The 22,540-nt window shown below is 31.3% G+C and overlaps 1 protein-coding gene across 3 annotated transcripts in view; it reads right to left on the reverse strand.

Annotated features, from left to right (window-relative positions):
* Positions 1–275: 275 nt before the first annotated feature.
* Positions 276–22,540, reverse strand: part of LOC148610231 (uncharacterized) — a 29,109-nt gene continuing 6,844 nt past the window's right edge. The window contains exons 1-7 of one of the 3 annotated variants that reach the window (XM_088542467.1): positions 15,359–15,823; positions 5,864–5,896; positions 4,140–4,245; positions 3,318–3,449; positions 2,339–2,626; positions 1,879–2,062; positions 276–1,529 (exon numbers count right to left, since the gene is read on the reverse strand). In XM_088542467.1, the coding sequence (XP_088398593.1) occupies positions 1,397–1,529; positions 1,879–2,062; positions 2,339–2,626; positions 3,318–3,449; positions 4,140–4,245; positions 5,864–5,896; positions 15,359–15,808 (1,326 nt within the window). In that variant the 5' untranslated portion in view covers positions 15,809–15,823 and the 3' untranslated portion in view covers positions 276–1,396. Of the gene's footprint in view, positions 1,530–1,878; positions 2,063–2,338; positions 2,627–3,317; positions 3,450–4,139; positions 4,246–5,863; positions 5,897–7,584; positions 7,705–15,358; positions 15,824–22,540 lie in introns of those variants that run through there. The other 2 variants (XM_088542468.1, XM_088542470.1) reach the window with 2 other exon arrangements.

The raw sequence follows: 22,540 nt of genomic DNA on the forward strand, positions 1-22,540 counted from the left end.
TCATTTCATAGTACAGACCCATAAAACAACTTAATTACAAAAATAAAAATATGTATTCTTTTTTGGGAGTATCACATTTTACAGAATTTGCATGATTCTTACAAAGGCTACTACTTAAGTTCGAATTAACTTGTTGAAGTGCAAGGATATGGCCAAAATGTATTTGTTCACCTTTGTACAATATAACAATGAACGTGAATAAGGATCTGAATGGACCAACCATCAATACTATCTGTATACTGTTTCAATATTTTGTTTACAATGAAAGACAAGTATTGAATCAAATCAAAGCCTTTAATAATCGAGATTTTAAATATAGTCATACATTTGTACAGTAATAAAATTTTAAAAACTCAACAAAACAATTAGAACATAACATTTAACAAGGATATATACATAACAGACATTATATTTACATCATGGCAGTGTTAGTGTATTAACTATAATGGTATACAATTCAAATGATCATTTTGAATTAAGATTTTAGTCTAATTAGGTCAGGATTCTGTTTTCTTTGATAGACAAACATCCAAAATTTTCAAAGGTATTGTTTGAAGTATTTAATTTTATTTTATTAACTGTTTTACAATTACAAGTTATGTCATTTGAACGAAGCGGTTGCTTTACTAAATTGGAATAAAACTATTTACCAAAACCAAGATACACACATGTCGCATACACGTTGTGTGTGGTTAGGCGACTAACATCTTCTTAGAGAAGCTCAATGATACATACTGAATCACAGAAAAGCAAGTTAAAGGGGCGATGATGTAGACATACAATTAATAACGTTCCATCGATACAATGAAACATTTTAAAACCGAACCCTTTACAATCCAACAAACCCTTTGGTAGAATTGTACATACCCAAATCCCTTGCTAGACCAACGGCACATATATATGCTGTATTATATAAACAGCTAAATTCAGGCAATTTTCCAACCCCCTTAAAATATATATAGTAATAAAAATATTAAATTGGTTTACTACCAAATGGCGGTATTATGTTAAACAAAATTAAAAATAATGTGTTTTTTGAATGATTTGTATCGATTCTGTCGATAAGAAATCTTATCTATACAAAATGAGACAGACTTCCTACTATGTAAAACTATAGGAGAAATACAAGTAACACAAGTGTAAGTTCCATTGCCACAAAATATATCGGTCTACTACAATGCAATAAGTTCGATATGTTATACACACATCATATAGTTGCAGATCGAACAGAATAATGAAATAATGACGATACACCATGAGCAATCATGTAATACTGGTCTAGGCTTTCATGTCCCGAAGACAAGGACGGGTAGACATCTGTCATATTACTGTATTGTTTTGTCTTTGAACACTTTGTCTGATCTTGAACACTCTTGTGGTACCACTAAGATGTCGTTCAGTAAGATTTGATTTGGACGCCTCTTTTGGGGTCAAATTGTCTGAATTTCTTTGGCACTTTATTCCAGTTGAATTTGTAAATAAGTCTCGTCCCCTCCTGTCGGCTCATGAAACCACTTTTGTAATAGTGTCTAAAATAAAAGAGACATAAATGAATGGAAAATAACGTGTTGTGTTATAAAAAAATACTATTAAATTATTGAATCAAGGACCTAACAACGCAAATGTAAAACTGTTGTAACGAAGCACAGCAAATTGCTAGATTGAATGTTATTTGGTCAATCCGTTGCAAGTTGCATATATTAGACACCAGGAATTATTCAACAAATCGTGTTTTAGTCTTTCCTGTAAGCAAGGCACATGTATTGCATCTATTTCATTCCAAGGCTACTCATGGATAACATGGAAAGTCTTTATAAACTTAAAGCAATATCATTCTTTTTTTTAAGTACACATATTAACTTTAAACAATTGTCATACCTAATTCCCCTGCTAAGCTTTTCGAAGTTCATGTCCTCTTTTCTTTTCATGTGCCCCCATAATCGACTGATTTCACAGGTATCTACAAATCTGAATGTTCCCTGTGAAATGTCTGTCCATTCAACATATTTTCCTTTCTTCAGTTCTTCTAAGAGAAACTTCCATAGTAAAACGTTTTTGGCACCTATAAAAGACCCAAAACATTGTAGAATATAATATAATAAAATTCTTATAAAAGGAACATATTTGGAATCAAATTCATGATATGAAAGTTTAAAAAAAAAACATAAAAAATGGTCATGACATGTGTCCGCATTTTGCCTTCATATAACAAGAAGTTGAAAATGGAGTCATACTTTTCTCTTTCTTCGTACAAACAAACAAGTAAAGTTCATGTCATGTTTCACTGTAATATAAAAGATTACAGTGAAATTAATTCTACTTTGAAAATAATACTAACCTCGTTTCCCCTTCCGACAGATGCTGCTGCTTTCCTCGTCGTCTTCGGAGTCTGTTAACGGTCCACTTGACGCTAATCGGTTGACGTTTTGACGATTGCCCTTAAATAAAGTCTCAAAGGCTGGCAGATTGTTATTCGGTTGTGGAGGCTTGCTATAAATCTGATGATATGATGGTGTATAACTGCTTAAAGATGACTGATACTGTTGTGTTTGTGAATACTTTTCTTCGTGTTCAAACTCTTTTTCATATATCTCGATTTGGTTTAAATCTTCTTGATCAAGAATAACTAAAACAAAATGCAAAGAATATGATAACAATTATTTTTTAATAATTTAAAGCAGCACTAATATTTTTGTGAGCTTTAGAGTTACACTAATTATAGACAAGATTGAGAGAGAAAAAAGAAACATTCGATACCTTTATCGTATTATCAGTGGATCATCTGTGAGTACGTCAATACTCAACATTTGTTTTTGTATTTTTCATTGTGTTATACTATCTGCTATAGTTGATATGGTAAATCATTCGTAATTAAAATTACCGAACTGATAGTTAAAGAAAAAAGGGCAATATCAAGGCCAAAATGGAAACGTGTGGAACAGCTGCAATGGTCATGGCTAAGTGTTGGCATTTCCGATGGAAAAAGTGAAGAGTCCGAATTTCTGACCTGTTTAACATAAGAGATAGTGACAGAAATTGACATGTACCTTTATATCAAAATCAAATGTTAAAAAGCTTTTTTGTGTCATGAATTATCCGGAATTCAAAACATAATGTGACGGACGAACACGAGAATTACTATATTTCTCTCTTAGTATTTTTATGGTTTTCTTTAAAACAAAAACATGCAAACATACACTAAGAAAATAGAATAGTTGAGTTTTTTTGGACTTAATCAAGACATGAAACCCTGGAATGATTTATGAGTCAGATACTAGTCAATTCAATCGGCTTAATTAGAAATCAGAGAAACTTACTACTAGAATCATCTGATTCGTGACTATCTTCAAGATCTGAAGCACCACTAGTGTATCTGTAGGGATAATTTGTACCACTCATCATATAACTCAGATGATATTGACCCACTTGGTCGTGCTCATGCATAATGTCTGAAATAAACAAAGATTCAACATAATAATGAAGCTCCACGCAGTAACAAAACCGCCTTATCTACTATTGCAGACATGACTATCGCCATTTTGCAGGCATTTGACAATCGGATGAGGTCGAATATGAAAATCTTTCATTTTTCACTACTGTACAAGATTATTTGCTTCTTTTGAAAGGACTATCTGCAGCGTCAATAGTGAGTTGAGACTGAGAATTCAGGCAAGGGTTAGGAGATATTAAAATAAAATTTTTATTTTATTACTTTACACTGAAAAAGTTGATTTCAATTAAAAATAAAGGACTTTACTTTCAAGTATATTTCATCTTTTGAAAATATCATAAAGATTGTTAAATACACGAAGGATCACATGATATCAACATTCCATTAAGACACAGAAAATAATTGGCAACACGCAATCTTTTAATGTATCTATGATGTATGTTAATATAATAAGCACAACTTTACCACGGATATTAGGTTCAGTTGGTTTTCCATTAGATTCAAACAGGACCATTTACAAACATAAGAAGGAGACACAGTGGTGTTAATTGACTATACTTTGGCATGATACACAATTAATACAAATAAAACAACTGAAAAGTTAAAGTTACAAGAAAATGATCGTTCTAATAATCAATGGACTTCGCCACAGAGACTTGGTCTTTAAAAAGTCATGTGAAAATTTTACCTTGACTAAAATACGGATTATTGTTAGGATCAAAGCTTGGATAAAGAGCGTCCTCTGCGCTCCAATCCACATAGTCTACCAGGCCTGTCATAGCGCTCAATGATCTCTGAAAAAATATATACATATATAAAAATTGAAACTGAAGCTTTGTATAGATACACATTTTATGGATTTAAAGAGCTATTTTATTACCCCTCGAGGACCATATTCAAAATACCTTGGATGCTTTGACGGATTTTTATACTTTCCAAATATTGAATGTTAATTATTAAACCTATGGCTACTAGATACGTGCACAGAAACGAATAAAACTTTAAACATACTAAATATTTTCTTAATTGAGGTTGAATGCCAAGGCCAAAGAATGAGATTCCTGTCATCAGAAGTTACGTGGAGATATGCCTGGCAAGAACATTGGATGTAGATAAACAATTTACTTAATAAAGTGAAGCATACGCAAATTTTTCATCTATTTTCATCCCATTTATCGCAATACCTCATCAGTTTAAGCTATTAGTAAGTATTCCCAATTTAATTAAATCGACGAGTATACCTAAGTGGAATGTTGAAGTGAGAAACACTACCTAATGGGACGAAAGATAAAATAATCGTCTGGACCAACGCAAAAACATGGGTTTCGTTCGGAGGGACCAACAGATATTAATGTCACAAGAGTCCGATAATAGATAATGACTTGAAGAGTAGATTGAACGATACTTTATCACTTTTGTGTATTTACTGTCAAAATTTGTAAACATGGTGAAATAAAATACTTAAGTTTTCTCGTCTCATTATTCACAAAGAGCATGTGTTAGAACGTGCATACAATATATTGTATAAGACAAAAATGTTATTTGAAAAAAAAAAAAAAACAACAAAAAACAAAGAACAAAACAAAACAAAAAAAAAAAAAACAAAAAGAAAAAAAAAAGAAGAAATAAAAATAGAAGTACAAGATTTGTCGGTGAATGATTTAAATTCCCGTTCAAGTAATCGTTTTTAAGATCTTGAAAATACAAAAAAGTTAAGGTTACCGCATTTTTGTATATTTTAACATTTAAAATGGGTAAGGAATAAATCGCAAAGAATGATATTAAATTTGAATGTTACAATCCCTGATAAAGATATGGAAAGGATGATACAGTTAGTTAGAAATACTAACATAAAGAGTTCATACATGTGCATTTCTTTGATATAGGTAATTATTTGTTTTTTAAAAAGAGTATTCAAGGGAACCAAGGTTATAACGGTATTCAAAAGAATGCAATCCAGGGACAAAGACCAGATATGGAAAACAGACACACACAACAAAGAACATAAAGTAACTAAAATCATACATACAAAGTAACAAAAACAACAAAAATGAGCAACTCGGACTCCATAAAAAACTGGGAGCGTGGACCAGGTGCACCGGTAAGGGTAAGCGTCCTCTGCTTCTAGAAACACCCGCCGAGTTGCTCATAAAACGTCAAGTCCGGGGTAGAAAAACGAGGAAAGGAAAACTATGACCCGCTGAATAAATCAGTTTTCATGGTGCAGATGGATACACGATGAAGATCCCGGAGTTTAATGAAATTTAAGTAGAATTAGTAAACTCGAACATATTAACAATATTTAGAGATTTAAGTATCTACATAGAGTAAAATCACTTAAGGAAGAACCTGACATTTGAATGCATGGAATGCCAAAATGCTTATTGAGAGTGCAAAAATGATTAAACTTACTTGTAACTCCATGTCTGTCATTGCTAGCTTGCCCTGCAACAATAAACACAATGTCAAAATTGTAAGCACTTGAAACACTTAAAACAGACAATGACACTTGTCCATCCATTCATATCAACGGAATTGGTGAGGAAATGACTAAATATCTGATTTAGATCAAATTTGAACATTTTGAGAAATGTGTATATTTTTGAAAATAATAGGAAACAGTTGAATAAGTTTCCTGTACGTTCAATGGTTCAATAGGATTGGTCGCGTTGGGTACATTCAGAATGGAACTATTCAAAGTACAATTGTAAAGTTAGATTTTGAATACGCAACGCAATTTGCCAATTGAGTTCAATGTTAACCTTGATAGAATAGCTACGAGAGCTAGAATGTTATTGATAAGGGACATTTTTTGAAATCTACCACATAAGTTTCTATTGCAAATTCTATATCAATTGATTGGACAAGTGCAAAAAAGAAAACAAAATAAATAAAAATAAATACAACAGGTGCATTATTTCAATCTACGCTTAGGTTTGTGCTAAAATTGCCTTTAATCTTCCTTCTATACGATCTATAAAAAATCGGTGTATATCAGTTACTCTGTATGCCAACTAACACCATAATGTTGCAAAACAGGTTTAATGTATTTATCTTGAAAATTATGTTTCAAAGTACTGAGAGTGATTAAAAATAGAAAAAGGAAAGGTATCAGCATTTTTGGCTATACAATTACTATCATTTATTATCCCATATTAGTGTTCACTTTAATAACAATAAGAACAAGCCTCTTATAGTTGTAAAATCTTATTTGACAATTTTTTATGACCAACGCGTTGAATGTTTATCGGTCAGCGGATTTTCCATAGTCGGGACATTGTAGCAATAGGAAACCGTTGGAATGAGTTTTAGTGTTTAAATCACCCACTATAATAAAAGTATAATATGCTTTCTTCGACTATTTATGTTAAATTTAGATTTTGCAAAAAAAACCTTGGTATTTTTCTTCTTACATAATATTTAAATCACTAAGATTTAAACCCTATGTGTAAACAATAATAGTTGAAGGATATGAAGATGAAATGATAATATCAAATAAAAACTTATTCCCTTTAGCATTTGATTTTTGATAAGTTTGGACCATGTTAGCAAATTGAATAGAGAAAGATTATACCGTTTATATTTACTTGATGATAAAATTTGAACTTGAATAACAAACAGTATGCACTATATTTCATTTCTGAAAAAGTGCAATTGATTTACACAGGCAATTCGATGTATGTTATAAATTTGAATAAACAAAATACAATTTTTAATATGTTCAATTTCATCTATAGAAAAAAAAGATATGCGTGCACACAATATAGCTAAATAGGTATTCGGTCTGATTTTAACTTTCAATTATCACTTAGTATAATTCCCTAGCACATACCATATTTTGGGAATTCTGTTAAAACAAGATGTTAATAAGTTTTGACTTACTTGTATCTTTTACTCAATTTAACGAAATATAATAAAATAAATTAATATATAGAAGTAATTAATTTTCATATTTGGTTTTCAATGCATTATAAACTTTAATGATAATAGCAGACTACTATTTGCCAAAATACAGCATAAACACTTTTGAATAAACAGTTTATAAGTTTAAAATTGTAAAAAAGTAATCCAAGTTAAACTAAAGTTACAAAATCAGCTGTTCAATGTTTACAAAATGAAAATATTTCTTTTACCTGTTACAAATTTAAATGCCTCGTGTGAAGATCTTCTCACGACTGCATGGATAACATGATAAAGGTATTTCTACCCGACAACTAAATTTATATTTCTCAAAAGGGGAATTTTGTGACGTATACGTGGGATAACCCTTATACCACCTTTACGTGTACATCATGTGATTTGTGCATTGTTTAATTATCAATTAAGAAAAAGAAATAGCATTGAAGTCTTCACAAGTATGTGTATAGAAATGCGAAGACTTATTCTTTATAGAGTAATACAAAATTTTGTATTTGACAATCATTCAAAATTTTGTAAAGGTTATGTGCGTTACAATATGTAGTCGTTTTGTTTGACAACAATGTAATTTGAGTGCTATAAATATCGTATACACTGATTTGACAATTTTGGGGTTTTCTCTAATATTAAGGTAATTTTGTTTGTTTTTACGAATGTATGTCACATTATTCATTATGTGATTCAGTCCTAAATTGTACTTAATTATTTTGTATTATAAGAAAACGTACTTTATAAAAGAAGACATCAATGTAGTGTGATTAACGAAATGTTTGTGCTCTACTTACAAAATCCCCTTTTCGTCAGATTTGCAAAATTAATATGATGCCATTGTTATGAGTTGAAGAATGTGGCGAACAATACATTAAAGGAGATGTGTTTGGAGTTCTACTGTACGTATATAGGTTAAAAAAAAAAAAAAAAAAAAAAAAAAAAAAAAAAAAAAAAAAAAAAAAAAAAAAGTAGTTTGTTTTAGTCAAGACTGATCATTGAATATTACAACAGCTGTATTTAGCTATGTTTTATCAGTTTAGAAAAGCCATACCACAGGCCGTTCTTAATGAGAACTCTCTCCCATGCTATAATTCCTCTATCCTCTATGTATGTTCAAACCAACTGAATGTATCGGAATGCACAAACGACGCACATTGGGTCTAAATTTAGTGTTCAGTTATTTACTTACCATATGACGGTTTGAAATATTCATAGAATGATAAAAGCAAGATAAAATAATCATAGTGTTCTTTCTGTATGTACTTGTTTAATACTTTTTATTGTGCTATTTTGCCATGTTTGTTCACAAAGTGTTTTCTTGTCTGAGGATTTCCTCTCGCTTGAACCATCGGTATAACTTCATCTGACTCCATTGAAACCTACGATTCAATAAATATCATTAGAAAAGCAGAGGCCGCTTACCCTACCGATGCACTTGGTCCATGCTTCGGAGATTGGGAAAGTAGAGAAAAAATAAATGGTAGAATAGAGGTCTGTAATAAATGAACTTGCGGGATATAATATTTCTATAGACATGAACCAAGCTTTGTCGACAAATGCTATTACTTTTACAATTGTATATACAGCTGGTATCGGCAATACAATAGACCCTACCTAACCGAACCCTGAATAAACCGAAAACCCGACTAGACCACACAGTTAAAAAAAAACCCTTTACATGTTTTTTTTTTTTTTTTTAAATGCATTTTGGAATTTGATAAACAGAACAAAGTCCAAAAATTGATTTAAACAGGTTTCACAGTATTATCATAACTATGCCTGACAGAATTTTTAATTTTTAATCTTATTAATATTTAAAAGTTTGCATGATTTTCTAAGGGAACCTGTACTTGAATAATTTTATTGGTAATTCAGACACATTTGTAAATGTCATAGTGTGAAATCTGTCTTCACCGAACCTTTCTTGGACTGTTAGGTTGAGACAGTTGTTCGGATTTACAAGGTTTGAAATACATTTTAAGTGTCTGGTTAAGACAGGTTTCCGGTTTATCATGGCATCGTGTTTGGCAGGTTTCAATATAGTAAAATGCAAATCTAAAAAAAATCAAAATTGAAATCATTGTTCTCTTTGATGAGACAAACAAACGAAGATGTATCCTTAATAAAGTACATGAAAACGCCTTGACTTTTACAGTGAAACCTGTTTAAACTAAGCCCCTTTACTTCAGTTAAGGAGGTAGACCTAAAATTAGGGACATAACTCTTTCAAAGCATTCGGAACTTTGTATTCAAAATTTTATATCAGTTTCATGTAAGCATCAAGGTAACTTGGATTGATTTCTTTCTGTTTGGAATGAAAGCTTGGTATGTTTTGTTTTTGGTAAAATTGAATATGATAAAAAAACATATCACTGATTTCAAGGGTTATGTCCCTTACCCTAGGTCTACCTCCTTAATCCAGGTCTTTGATTTACACAGGTTTAACAAGTATTGAAACTTATATGAAAGAACTTCAGAAGAATATTGGTTTATGCAGGTTACTAGTTTATCGTGGTTTCGGTTGAGATATGTATCACTGTATTAAAACGTCGTCGTTTGTGACAATTTATAAGGAAACTCACTATGTACAGACATAGTGTGTCCTTGGACAATACAGTCTATCGTAAGAGTTCCTAGAATACTTCAGTGCGTAGGAAGTCCTAGAACTACGAAAATATATTGTCGCGTCAGTAATTTGAATAAAAAGTTCAAACATGGAGATCCTTTTAAAAACTAACATATTTTTGTCATTTCTATGCACGTGTTTTTGAACAAGTAATAGCAATAATTAAAAAAAGAAAAAGGAAACTTCTATACACTACGCCATTTAAAAAATACTCATTTTCTGTACTCCAAAATTCTTGATATTTCAGTTAAATAAAGAATGTATAACATATAACAATACCTTGTAAAGGAACTTTTGTGAGTGACTGCAGAAATTTAACTCGAAAGTGAATCTGGTTATGCATGCATATACACGCACAATTGCTAAATCAATGATCTTCCTCGTCCAAAAGATCAACTTGCAGCATATTGCATAAACAGGCAAAATATGGATATTTTTTTATTTCAGTTAAACAAGTTGAATTATACTCACACCTTTCTTGATGTTATCAGACGGATGTGTTTACTGACTCAGGTTTGACAATGTGTGTTTGTTGTCATTTTACGATCGTACAGCTCTATAAAATGTACCGTCTGCTGAGTTAAAAGTTCCATAAGTCTAAGAAATATTATTTTTTAAGACTCCTTAGAAATTACAGCTCTTTTTACTTTCTTTTATCTTTCAGTCTATGTATTAAAGCATGTACAGTGTTTATTCCTGACTACTAGAAATCTAATTATACACATGCAAAATTTCAGTATATGTTTTTAGATGCTTTAAAACATATATATGTATTAAACATGTTGTTCTACATTAGAAAATGCACGGAATCATACAATCAAATGAAAATCCTTTTTAAAACAAATAATGACATACATGTATGATCTTTTATTTAGTTTTTTTCTCATGATTTAATTCGCTAGAGAGAAAGTATACTTTTCATAGTCAACCTAAACATATGAAAATATTTGACAAACTTATTGTTCTAGGTATTTTCAAAACATATGAAACATGTATGTTACAATTTTAACTGGATATAATAGATTCACTTTGTATATTACAACTGTTAAACTTGCTTGTGTATGGACTTGTGTCTTTGCACATGTTTTCATGATGTACAGGAACCCTGTCTTCAACATAAACATATGATATACTTAAGCTACTTATGGATGACTCTAAATAAAATTCCTTCACAGTTTACTTCTTTTATGAATTCAGGTACTTTGTTGAATTTTTAATTTGACCAATAAGTTACATATTAGCTAAAATTTATTTAAATTAGAGGTTGAATACAAGATGCACAAGAGGATAATGTTAACTTAAAATGAGTAAGTGGCTCAAGGTAGATCATCGCTTTCCAGGCGAAACAATAATGAAGACCAGATTCATTTAAATCCAAAACTTAAGTAGGAGTTGTACAATTGCTTTATATAGTCGTCAAATGCATGCTATTGGGCTTTCATCATGATTAATTACGTGGTTAATGAAAAGTAGTGGACAAAAAAATGAATGCCATGTATCATACAAGTAATACATGGTTCATATTACGCTAATGAGAAACTCGTAACATAAACTAAGTAACATATGATATTAATCTATTGCCATCCCAAGAAAATTGTATAGGCATATATCAGGAGATTTCAAGAGGTAAACGAGATTCAAAACTTCGATCCACGAAAGGAGGTTAAAACAGACAAACAGATCAGCTACGAATTAAGGGAAATTATATATATTATATTATATTATATTATATATATAAAGTGGCCGAGTGGTCTAGGGCGCTGGACTTTGTGCAGGCGGTGTTGCCATAGATGTCACAGCGGTACGAGTCGAGTCCCGCGGAGGAAACGACCAAAACTTTGCATCGCAAATTTGACAGTTCTAACATCGTTGGGAATTTTTCAGACCTTTCTATACGTTTACATATCTTTCCTGTAATGAATTTGATCCGATGGAGCAGTGTAGTGAATAGAGTCGTCACATTCTGAGACGTTTGTATATATATATATATATATATATATATATATATATTATTCTACCTTATAACTGGGTTACAATAAAGACCATTTTCGATGCATTGACAAAAGTAATATTACTTGCGATATGATGCACTTAAGTTGTTCACTATAGAATCAGTGACCTCTTTTATATCTTTTTCATCGAATTGAAATTGTTCGTGTGTTGGAATATACAAATGCTTAATTATGAAATCTCAATTACTTAGCTGGTATTACATGTAATATCTCAATTTGTGAGTTGTGGAGAACGCGTCTCTCAATTTTCAATAGAATCCATTAATCTGTTTATGCATGAATATACAATTATCCTTTCGTGATGACGTTATAAAAAAAATAGCTTGGTGACATTACTAGCGACGCCGAATTTTACAATAGCACATATAATTCAAACGGGTTCAATACTATTGTCTACTGAAGCATGTCTATATACACCCAGAAAACTGCTGTAGGTAGCGAATAGTTGCCAGACACACAACGACGGATGGACTGGATGCACAGTTCGGGTTATTGTGAATAACGTGTAATCCCACCTACATAGATGTTATAAAGTAGCAGTCGTTCTTAAAATCAGACAGAAGGTGATTCATGCATATCAAAAACCCACCAAATTCAGTTTTATCTCTTGTTCAGAAACAGTTACTGATCAAATAACCATTCTTAGTTTTTCATTTGGTTGTTGCGCTTTTTAGATAAAAGTTATATAGATTGTACATGAAATTAGCACTTTGCAAGAGTTATCGTTCTTGATTTGGTTTTAATTTGGTTGCTTTTTGTGGGAGATGAATGTATAATTTTCTAAAAAGTGCGGAACTGAATGTAATAATTATTATCGTCATGTGAAAGTATAACACATATAGATTGAAAAAGCATCGTTTGTTTGGTGGGTTTTTCTACACCATGAATCACTTCACCATTGACAGTGTCTGAATTTTATATGGAGTAGAACTGAATAATAAGGATGATATTTATGGTAATAATTTATATAAATCGATGATGAATTGAAAGTTGTATAAATGAATGCTAACTTGATGGTCTATTTGATCAAATTAAACGCTGATTTGGAATTAAACCTCTTTGTACACACTTGAATTTGTTAATTTCCGTAATCTTTGATACACTTAAAGAAGGAAGGTGACGTTAACAGAACATATTCATTCAATACAGTTAAAAATAAATATTATAAAACGTATTGGTATAGTGCAAATAACCTTTTGTAGTTTCCCATAGATTCGCTCTCTTCTCTAAATAAATCAACCGAAGTCATCTAAAGGTCACACTATAGGACTGTTAATTTATTAAAATTATTATAAGGTGCATCGAATTTAAATATTTATGCATATCACGTGATTTAAATCCGGACTGGGAATTTCCGAACTAAATTGAAGGTAATTTTTTGTTTTAAATGGAACATTCTTAAACGGTTACTCAGTCCGCCATTAAGTTAAATTCACTTATAAGTTTTCTTGCAAAAAGAGGGAATTATCGATGCACGGCTTTTCCTTTTTTTTGTCTAAATGTTTTGACAAACAGATTGCAAAAATTCCATTTTTCAACAAAATTAATTCCAGTTATAGTTCTATTTATATCAAAGAATGACAACAGGTAAAAAAAGTAGAAAAAATGTTCGCGAAAATCGCACACTAGTTTTTCATTTAACCAAAAGCTATTTCATAATTTTCAGCACTGCTTCGATAAAAAACAATGTAAACATCACTGAAAGAGGCAATGAGATTAGTCATTGAGCGTTAATAAAGTTTGATACTTTGACGTTTACATAATAAAATAGAAGATATGTGTATGTACCCCGTCTTGGTGAGGGTCAAGCAGTGCAAAATGATACTGAAAAAATTTTGCCCTCATACACTTATTTTAAAAATTCACCCCACCTCGCAAGTCATTAAATGTAATTATAATATAGTTACAATTGATTGAAACCACAAAATATTCATTTTCCTAATACGCGACAATACTATATTTTGAACACTTATTTTCTTGCAGTAGAGTTAATGTTTTAGGCCTTTATCTTGCCTTATGTCTCTACTCCTTTGCAAACACTTGATAAAAAATTAAACTTTTAGCAAAGCCTTTTAAGATATTTGATATCAAGCCTTTTGAAACCAATAAGGAACTGGTGGCTTGTGGAAACCATGGTTTCTTTCCTGTATATAGATATTATTAATCAGTTTACGACAGCGCATCATGAGAATGTAGATTACCAAATCTTCTCTGAAATGGTGACAAACTGGGTTTTCTTAAAAAAAAAACCTTGCTTTTTTCAATTTGGAAAAACACAGTTTTCCACTATTTTTCCTTAATAGATTTTGAATAAATTTATATTCATTTTTGATTTTAATTAATCATGTGTTACTATTCGTAATTTTTTATTTGTATGTTCCCGTTTTTTCCGTTTACATTGTTCAAACTTTTTTTTTATTTTAGTTTACTAAAATACCAACCCAGGTTATGGTTTTTTTACACAGCTTAAGCCATTTTACAACAGCTCCTTATATTCAATATAGGTTAAACAATCACATTTTTGTCGCCTTCCTCTTTAGATACGATATTTTCCTATTGATATGTTGTTCCACTTAGCATGCAAAATAAATACATAAGGCAACAATTCTAAAACAGTATCTTTTAATTCTGAAACACATGATGAAGTCTTTTTATGAATGGCATATTTGATGTGTATCAATACCGCGGAAGAAATTACAAGACTGTAGATCAATGATAATTTCATACTGCCAAATAAACTTTAGTTCTTTAAAAAACATTAATAAGTATAATAAATGGCAATTCATAAATAATCAGATGATTCATTTGGCGAATAAGGATATATAACGAAACATGTGTAAATTAAAAACTGTCTAAAATAAAGGTTTGTCGGAACTAAACACATTCTGGTGTCACATAAGATTCTAATATACAGAGAAGCCTGTCTTAACAGGACTTTGAATCAATCAAAACTTGTCTGAACCAGTCCTTGTTAGTCTTTTAATATAAATTTAAGTATATTTGGAACCTCTGTAACCCAATTTTATGTAGTTCGATCAAAAGGGGTTCAGTATAAAAGACTTCGCTGTACATATAAATCTAACTTCTGCCTGAATCTATCCGAACAAAAATGTGTGCACATTACATGTGTGTGCGTGTGTGAGTAACTTTGTATGATTCTGTTTTGTCAATGCAAACTTGTTCATGGTAAAAGTCGCAATTTTTGCTTGAACGTTATTTTAGTTACATTCCCATTCCCAAATTACATTGAAAGGTGTCTTAATCAATTAAAATGCATTTTGAACCTCGCTAAACCAACCATACCAATATCTAAAGTGACTAAATTATAAAGTCACAATGTGTCTAGTTTTGACATATTACGTTTTGTTCTTTGTTGTGTGTGTCTGTTTTCCATGTTCCTTGTTGTTGTGTCTGTTTTCCATGTTCCCTGTTGTGTGCGTCTGTTTTCCATGTTCCTTGTTGTTGTGTCTGTTTTCCATGTTCCTTGTTGTGTGTGTCTGTTTCCCATGTTCCTTGTTGTTGTGTCTGTTTTCCATATTCCTTGTTGTGTATGTTTTCCATGTTCCTTGTTTTTGTGTCTGTTTTCAATGTTCTTTGTTGTGTGTGTGTCTGTTTTCCATGTTCCTTGTTGTGAGCGTCTGTTTTCCATGTTCCTTGTTGTTGTGTCTGTTTTCCATGTTCTTTATTGTGTGTGTCTGTTTTCCATGTTCCTTGTTGTGTGTATCTGTTTTCTATGTCTAGTCTTTGTCCCCGGATTACATTTTTTTGATTACCGCTATAACCTTGGTTCCCTTGATTATTCTTCAACATTCTACCAATATTGTGCTAGTTCAAAGAAGCGAAAGGCCGCAGGTAGGCATGCTATCCAAATCGGACATCTTACTCTGACTCCGAACTAACCAGTCGTCATCTTATTATTGCCTGCCTGGCGGGGAACCTTTGACTACAATTTTTAAAGCTTGTGTTACTCGGTCAGTGGTCAAAACTTGGACCGCCCGGATTCGAGACAAAGACACTATTATATCGTCGAGACGGACTAGATCACAAGAGAACTTTACATGCACGAGGAAATGAAACTGAAATGTTAAAAAAATTAAGATGTTAGCAAGAATTGCACACGTGATGTAGTTTTCTTTGTCAGAGAATGTCATTGTACATTTAATGAAAATCGTATTAAAACGTGTATTGTTGAATGTCAAATGTGTATCTTGACTATATATATATATATGAACACAAACAAACGCGGTTAGTAAGTAACTCTCATATTGACAAGTTAGCATGTTGTACTTCGACAAATTTGGTGTTACAAATCTTAAATGATACGATAATTACCCAATCTGACTATCATTGGATATCTTTAGAGACACGTTAACTGTATTGTTTTTTAAGTGCCTTAGTTTGAGGAGTAAATGCTTTTTAAATTATAAACAATTCGGCTAACAATTATACACCTTTTTAAAACTGATTCTGTTATCAACTGTTACATTGGTGAATAAAGCAAGGTCTTGAATATCTTAATGTTCTCATAATAAATCACAATTTCTGGAAACTAAATATTTCACGTTTACGTTCTTCGTAAAGGCAACATTTTAAAGAAGATAACCACAGTCTTACGTTTTTAAAAGCCAGTCTACTATCGTACCACTTTGTAATTGTGGATAATGGATAAGTAGTTTTGAAGAAAAAAATTAAGTATATATATATTATACATATATATCCCATCTTTCAAATATGTTAATATTTCAATTACAAACTGAATTGTAGGCAAAATGAAATAATCGTGACGAAAAAAGGGGGAACATATCATGTCTTTGTTTCACTTGAATTCGGACATCTTCATTTCAAATGTCCGGATAATTTATAAAAATCTCAACATTTCCAATCACTTCCATGGACCATACCAAATAAACCTTTTGCTAGTAAGCATAAAAACTCTTTTGAACAATTATATTCTTATTCAATAATTTTAATATTTAGGTACAATGAAACTTGTCCAAACGGAACCGCTTTAAAAATTGGTTAAGAAAGGTCTTCGGTTCACCAGAGATCAAAATACATATATATTTATGAAAATGGCTATAAAAATCGTCTGATTTAGAGTTTTGTCGGATTTTAGTGTTCAACTCAAACAGGTTTAACAGTATATAGAGTTGCTGTAATTGTTTTTGAAAAACCGTATTTATTTTTCATTGGTTGCAGAGAAGTTTAAGATGGGTATAAGTATATATTGTGTATATAGCGACCATTAAGTAATTCGTTCATCAAGGGATTGTGACGAGTTATCTTGGAGTCGAGAGCAATTTTGTATGAGTCGGAAGTCAAGAGGGAGATGAATATATATCGGTACAAATACACAAGCTTCAACAATGGGACACATAGGATAAGTCACCAATCCAGTAGTCAGACTTGTCTGCCCCGAATAATATCACATTTTATCTACCCTATTTATAAAAGCTTGCTGTATTTCCAATTTAAAAATATGTAAAACATCGAGGCTTCATTCCTTGCATTGCATACGATAGAACCTCTCGGTGATGAATTTTGCTTCCTCTTTCGATAGAGTTGGTTATTAGTACTTCTTGTATATAACTAATATTTTGATTATAATCTTCTTACATATTTTATTTTAATGCTGCTGATGAGAGGTTACTCATTGAAACACGTGTGCAGCATATCGAAATTTGCAAGACATAAAACTGGTATTTTTGTATTTATTTCAAAATCCAACACATAATAACGTGAAACAAAGACGATCTACATTCACAATGTAGAGAATCGAAAAAAAAGATTACATATAAAACTGAAGACAAGTTAAACAAGACATAGCATAAATAACTAAAACAGTAGCAAAATGAACTACAACAAGAACAAGGGAGTGATAGCATGTACTGTGGAAGGGTAAAAAGGTCCTGCTCGCTCTATCTGCGCTACCCGTGGATTATAATGTAAATGAAGTCAATAATTCGAAATTGCAAATGTGGCGAATGAAACATTTGGACATGTGGAGAATTGGACGACAGAAATGGGACAATGAAACTAAAGAAATGGGGCAAATGGGAAGGCGTAAATTGTGAGAATGAGACGAAGGGAAATTCAGTTAATAAAGCTAACTATGCGTATAATCTCATTAGAGATATCAATCTTTATATGTAATAAGTATCGACATTATTGGTAATTTATCATGGATTTGAAATAATGAAGCAATACCTTTGATTAACTATTAAGACATTAAGTCGATGTAATAAATAGTATAACATCATCACGAAACGAACGAATACTCTCTGATATATTTTGCATATAATCATTATAGTTTAAATTTTTGCTGTAAGCAATTAGACCGTGAATAATAAACATAATATTTATCCTCAATGAAAGAGTAATCAAGGGAACCTAGGTTGTAGCGGCAACCAAAAGAATGTAATCCAGAGAGAAAGACCAAACATGGAAAACAGACATACACAACAAAGAAAATATAGTAACTAAAATCATACATACAAAGTAACAAAAGCAAATGAGCAACTCGTACTACACTAAAAACTGGGAACATGGACCAGGTGCACCGTGAAAATAATAGACCAAAATTAAAAGTGACGAAACTAAATCAATGAATATAACCTAAAAATGTATTTAAACCTTTTAACCGATGTTTCTTTTAAAAATCCATTTTAAAATATAATTTTTCAACATTTTCACCCTTAAACTCTCCGTTCCCTGCATGGTCTGTTAAATTGTTAAACAACACAAATCATCACAAACAAATAATTAACGTGGAATCCGGACTCAACTAAAACTAAGCACGAACCAGATGCACCAGTAGGGTCAGCGTACTTGGTTTTTCTGAGGAAAAAAAAAAACCTTCGAGTTGCCAATATGATTTCAAATCCAGGTTAAAACACTTTGTGGACAAAAGTGTTATCACAGAGGAGACGATCTTACATAAACAATGAACGAGCTCATTTTGTCGGCCGTAAATGTTTGAAAAATTTAATTCAGTCTTGTTGCAATATAATCTTCTGCAAATATCTTATTTATAAGACGTTTGGTTGAATATTATATCATTGTACTCATCGTCGTCTCAATATAAGCAGACATTTTTTTCGCCAGCTTTTTTGGGGAGAGTAAATCTAAGTGGCTGTTCCGACCTCCTATTTTTGTTGTCGCAACTGATCTGTTCTGGTTTTCCATCAGTTAGCAACAGTTTAGACAAAGGAAACAACACAAAATTTGACAGACAATTGACGAGAAAAATATATTAAAATATGTTTTATATGAAGTTCACTGAAAACGAAAGAAAAAGTTAAGTAGACAATACTTGGTAAAAGGGTATAAATCTGTTACTTTCGACATGTTGAATTTTATAAGGTATTGTTCAGATAACAAGGGACTAATAGATTTATAATATAAGCGAACATGTAATGAGAAAGCCAATAAGGAAGTAAGAATGAGAACTATATTCCTAAATTGGTATTCTTGTGTAAGTATATAGGCTTGATATTATCATTGTCATAAGTTCCTTGATTTAAATCCAAGCCGTGAAACCACGTTCAAGATCATATCTTTAGAGGAAGTTATATAAACAGGCAAATTCCATCTCTTTAACTCAACTTTTATGCAATATGTCAGTGGTTATTTTTCACTTTGACATCTTTTAGCTTTTTATTTGTTTTTATAAAGATCTATGGATGTTATGATGTTTTTTTTTTTTTCAGTACATTGTTATCAATACATGAACCTATTTTTATGAAAAATTATTGGCACGTTTATTAGTATTACCTTATATGGTAAAAACTTTCAACTGTACACGTGACTTATGAGTTAATTGTTAAAATACGACACATTAATGTTCATGTACATGTATCATATCATCATATATTCCATTTATTATTTTGTAGATGAACATGTACTGTAATCGAACGTTATGTATGAATGTAAAAATCACTCGTGCTTTCAAGCTCCGAAACAGCGTCTGACGTTTGAAATTCACTCTAGACGCTGCAGCCAACATTCTAAAAATTTCAAGAATCTTGAAAAGTCGGTCAAAGGCCTATCTGCAGCGGTTAGTTAGAGAGGAAATGAACGACTGTCGCTGCATGGGGCTTTGCATGCTTTGTATAAAGTATTTTTTTTTCTAAAAAAATGAATACAGCTAATGAATTATAACATTTTAACTGCATAACTATATATGACAAGCCTAATTAATTCACTTGATGCTATGATCACAAACAAACAATAAATTAATAAAAAATAGATGAAAAAACAAACAAACAAATAAATAAATACAGTAAGAAGAAGAAGAACCAAAAGAAGAAAAGAAAATGAAAGCAACAATAAAAAAAACAACAAACATAAATGTTTATTATATTGAATAAATGACAGATATATGTACACAGGCGATATATTAGTTAATTTGAAGATTGCATTCTTTATAATCTACTATTAGCTGCAAGAAAGCGTTGGGATGGAAATACGAAAGTTCATTGCACATACCATGGTTTATACTTCATGATTTAATTAAAGGACAATTCTATGTCAAATACTTAATGACAATGTTTTCCAAATACTTCCAAACAGTAAAGTATTATTACGAGTAATCAAGAGAACCAAGGTTATAGCGGTAATCACACTTCCTTACGATATGTATCACATATTTTTCATTGTTTGAAACATTTTTGTAGCAACGGGTCAGTAATAAGGAACACATCTTTTTAACAGATAATTGACCATGATAGTATTCTGAATAATGAACGCAATTCAAAGAGAAATTTTATTGTCTAATTCATTACATTAAAATATATTCTTAGTTTTGTCGTACTCTTACAAACTCTTAAATTAATAGTAAAATGAGGACAATTAGGGTTAGAACAGTGCAAAATATAGCCACCATCAATTAAATAACCATGTTTTAGACCAAGTAAAACTTATCGTCAAATTTTCCGGGGGTGTTTCAAGTGTTTCAACACTATCATTACACAAAAAGGGAGATCATACCTATCCCATATTGACATGGCAACCATTTCGACACATAATTCTGACTCCAAGCCAGCCAGTGGTCTCAAATCACTTCGAATACTGCAAACTGGACGGAGAAGCAGTGACTACCGTTTTAAGTCTTTGGAGTAACTCGGTCGGTGATCGAACCTACGACCTCCCGCACTCGAATCGCGCACTCTACCCTGAGACCATCGAGACGGTGCGATGGAAATATACAAAAATAATAACCAAATTTCATACAAGGTCACTCATGTCACATGATTTTGAAATGAAAATAATTAAAATTGTTAATTGTAAAACCTCTAGGCATTAATTTGTAACATTAAAATGATCTATTCTTCGAATCGCATGCTTATTTTTATTAGAGGTTATTATTTCCTGGTAACCACAGACTGACAGGACTATACGAATTTCAAACTTCAAGTCTTGTTTTTGACAGCTGTAGATTTATTCTAAAATATGTTGTTTACACTTTTGTTGTTAAAATTATATAGAAATAATAAAACATTTTTTTTTTCTAACTTTGATTTGTGCTTGTGTATTAAATACATATAAAGATGTATTAACAATGTTTCAGCGCAAAATTTAATAAATAATTCTATTTGAAATGATAGCTTGATGGGCTTTGGTGAAATTGAATATGATACAAACATATCACTGATTTCAAGATTTAACTGTATTTAGGTAGCGCTCGTGGTAAGAATTATGCAAAATGTAATTCATGGTTGGAAAGCCTACATATTTTTATTTTTTATATTTTGTTTTAAATATTATACATGTAGTTAACAGAAATTAACATGTGGCTTCTCATATAACCCGTGCTCTTAGGAGATGATAATTATATAAAATGTAATGTAGAATACAAAATTAAGGACACAACTCAGTAAATGACACTAAAGTATAATAGAAACCGTTGGATTTTCGACGTGGGTTATATCCTACGAACAGACATAGTGGAATGAATTTTTTAGTTTAAACATATTTTATTTGCATATAAACAAAAGGGATTGAACAAAAGTGAATCACACTTACGAGGTTCTCTCCTAAATACAGTATAATATACAATAACAAAATGACATTGAGCATGCATCAACTGTGTATACTTATAATAATCAGTTAAATTTAAAGATAGAAAATAAAGAGAAAGAAATAGAAAAGAAATAAAAAAAAAAAAAAAAAAAAAAAAAAATTGACAGAAAAGTAGTGGTGATGATGATGGTGATGATGGTGGTAGGAGAATGGGTACACAAAGTAATATCTTACAAGTTACTAGACAACAGAAAATCTCTCAGAATCTTTGATAAAGGCTAGAATGTGCTTCAATAAACTTATGTTTTGATCATATGTTAATTCCAAACTACCACGTGTAAGAAGTTCAACATCTATTGTTAAAGTATCAGGAATCCAGTTAATGTGGTTTAAAAGGCGTGCTCTTATTTCATCATATAACGGACAATGAAAAAAGAAGTGATTAACATCTTCCATTCTTCCGCATCTACAAAAAGGTGCATCCACTATATTCATTCTGTGCAAGTCATGCTTTAAGGAAGA

The sequence above is a fragment of the Perna viridis genome, chromosome 8, assembly GCF_037379345.1.
Source record: "Perna viridis isolate PV_CMFRI_1.1 ecotype Kerala chromosome 8, ASM3737934v1, whole genome shotgun sequence".
In the NCBI taxonomy this organism is placed as follows: domain Eukaryota; kingdom Metazoa; phylum Mollusca; class Bivalvia; order Mytilida; family Mytilidae; genus Perna; species Perna viridis.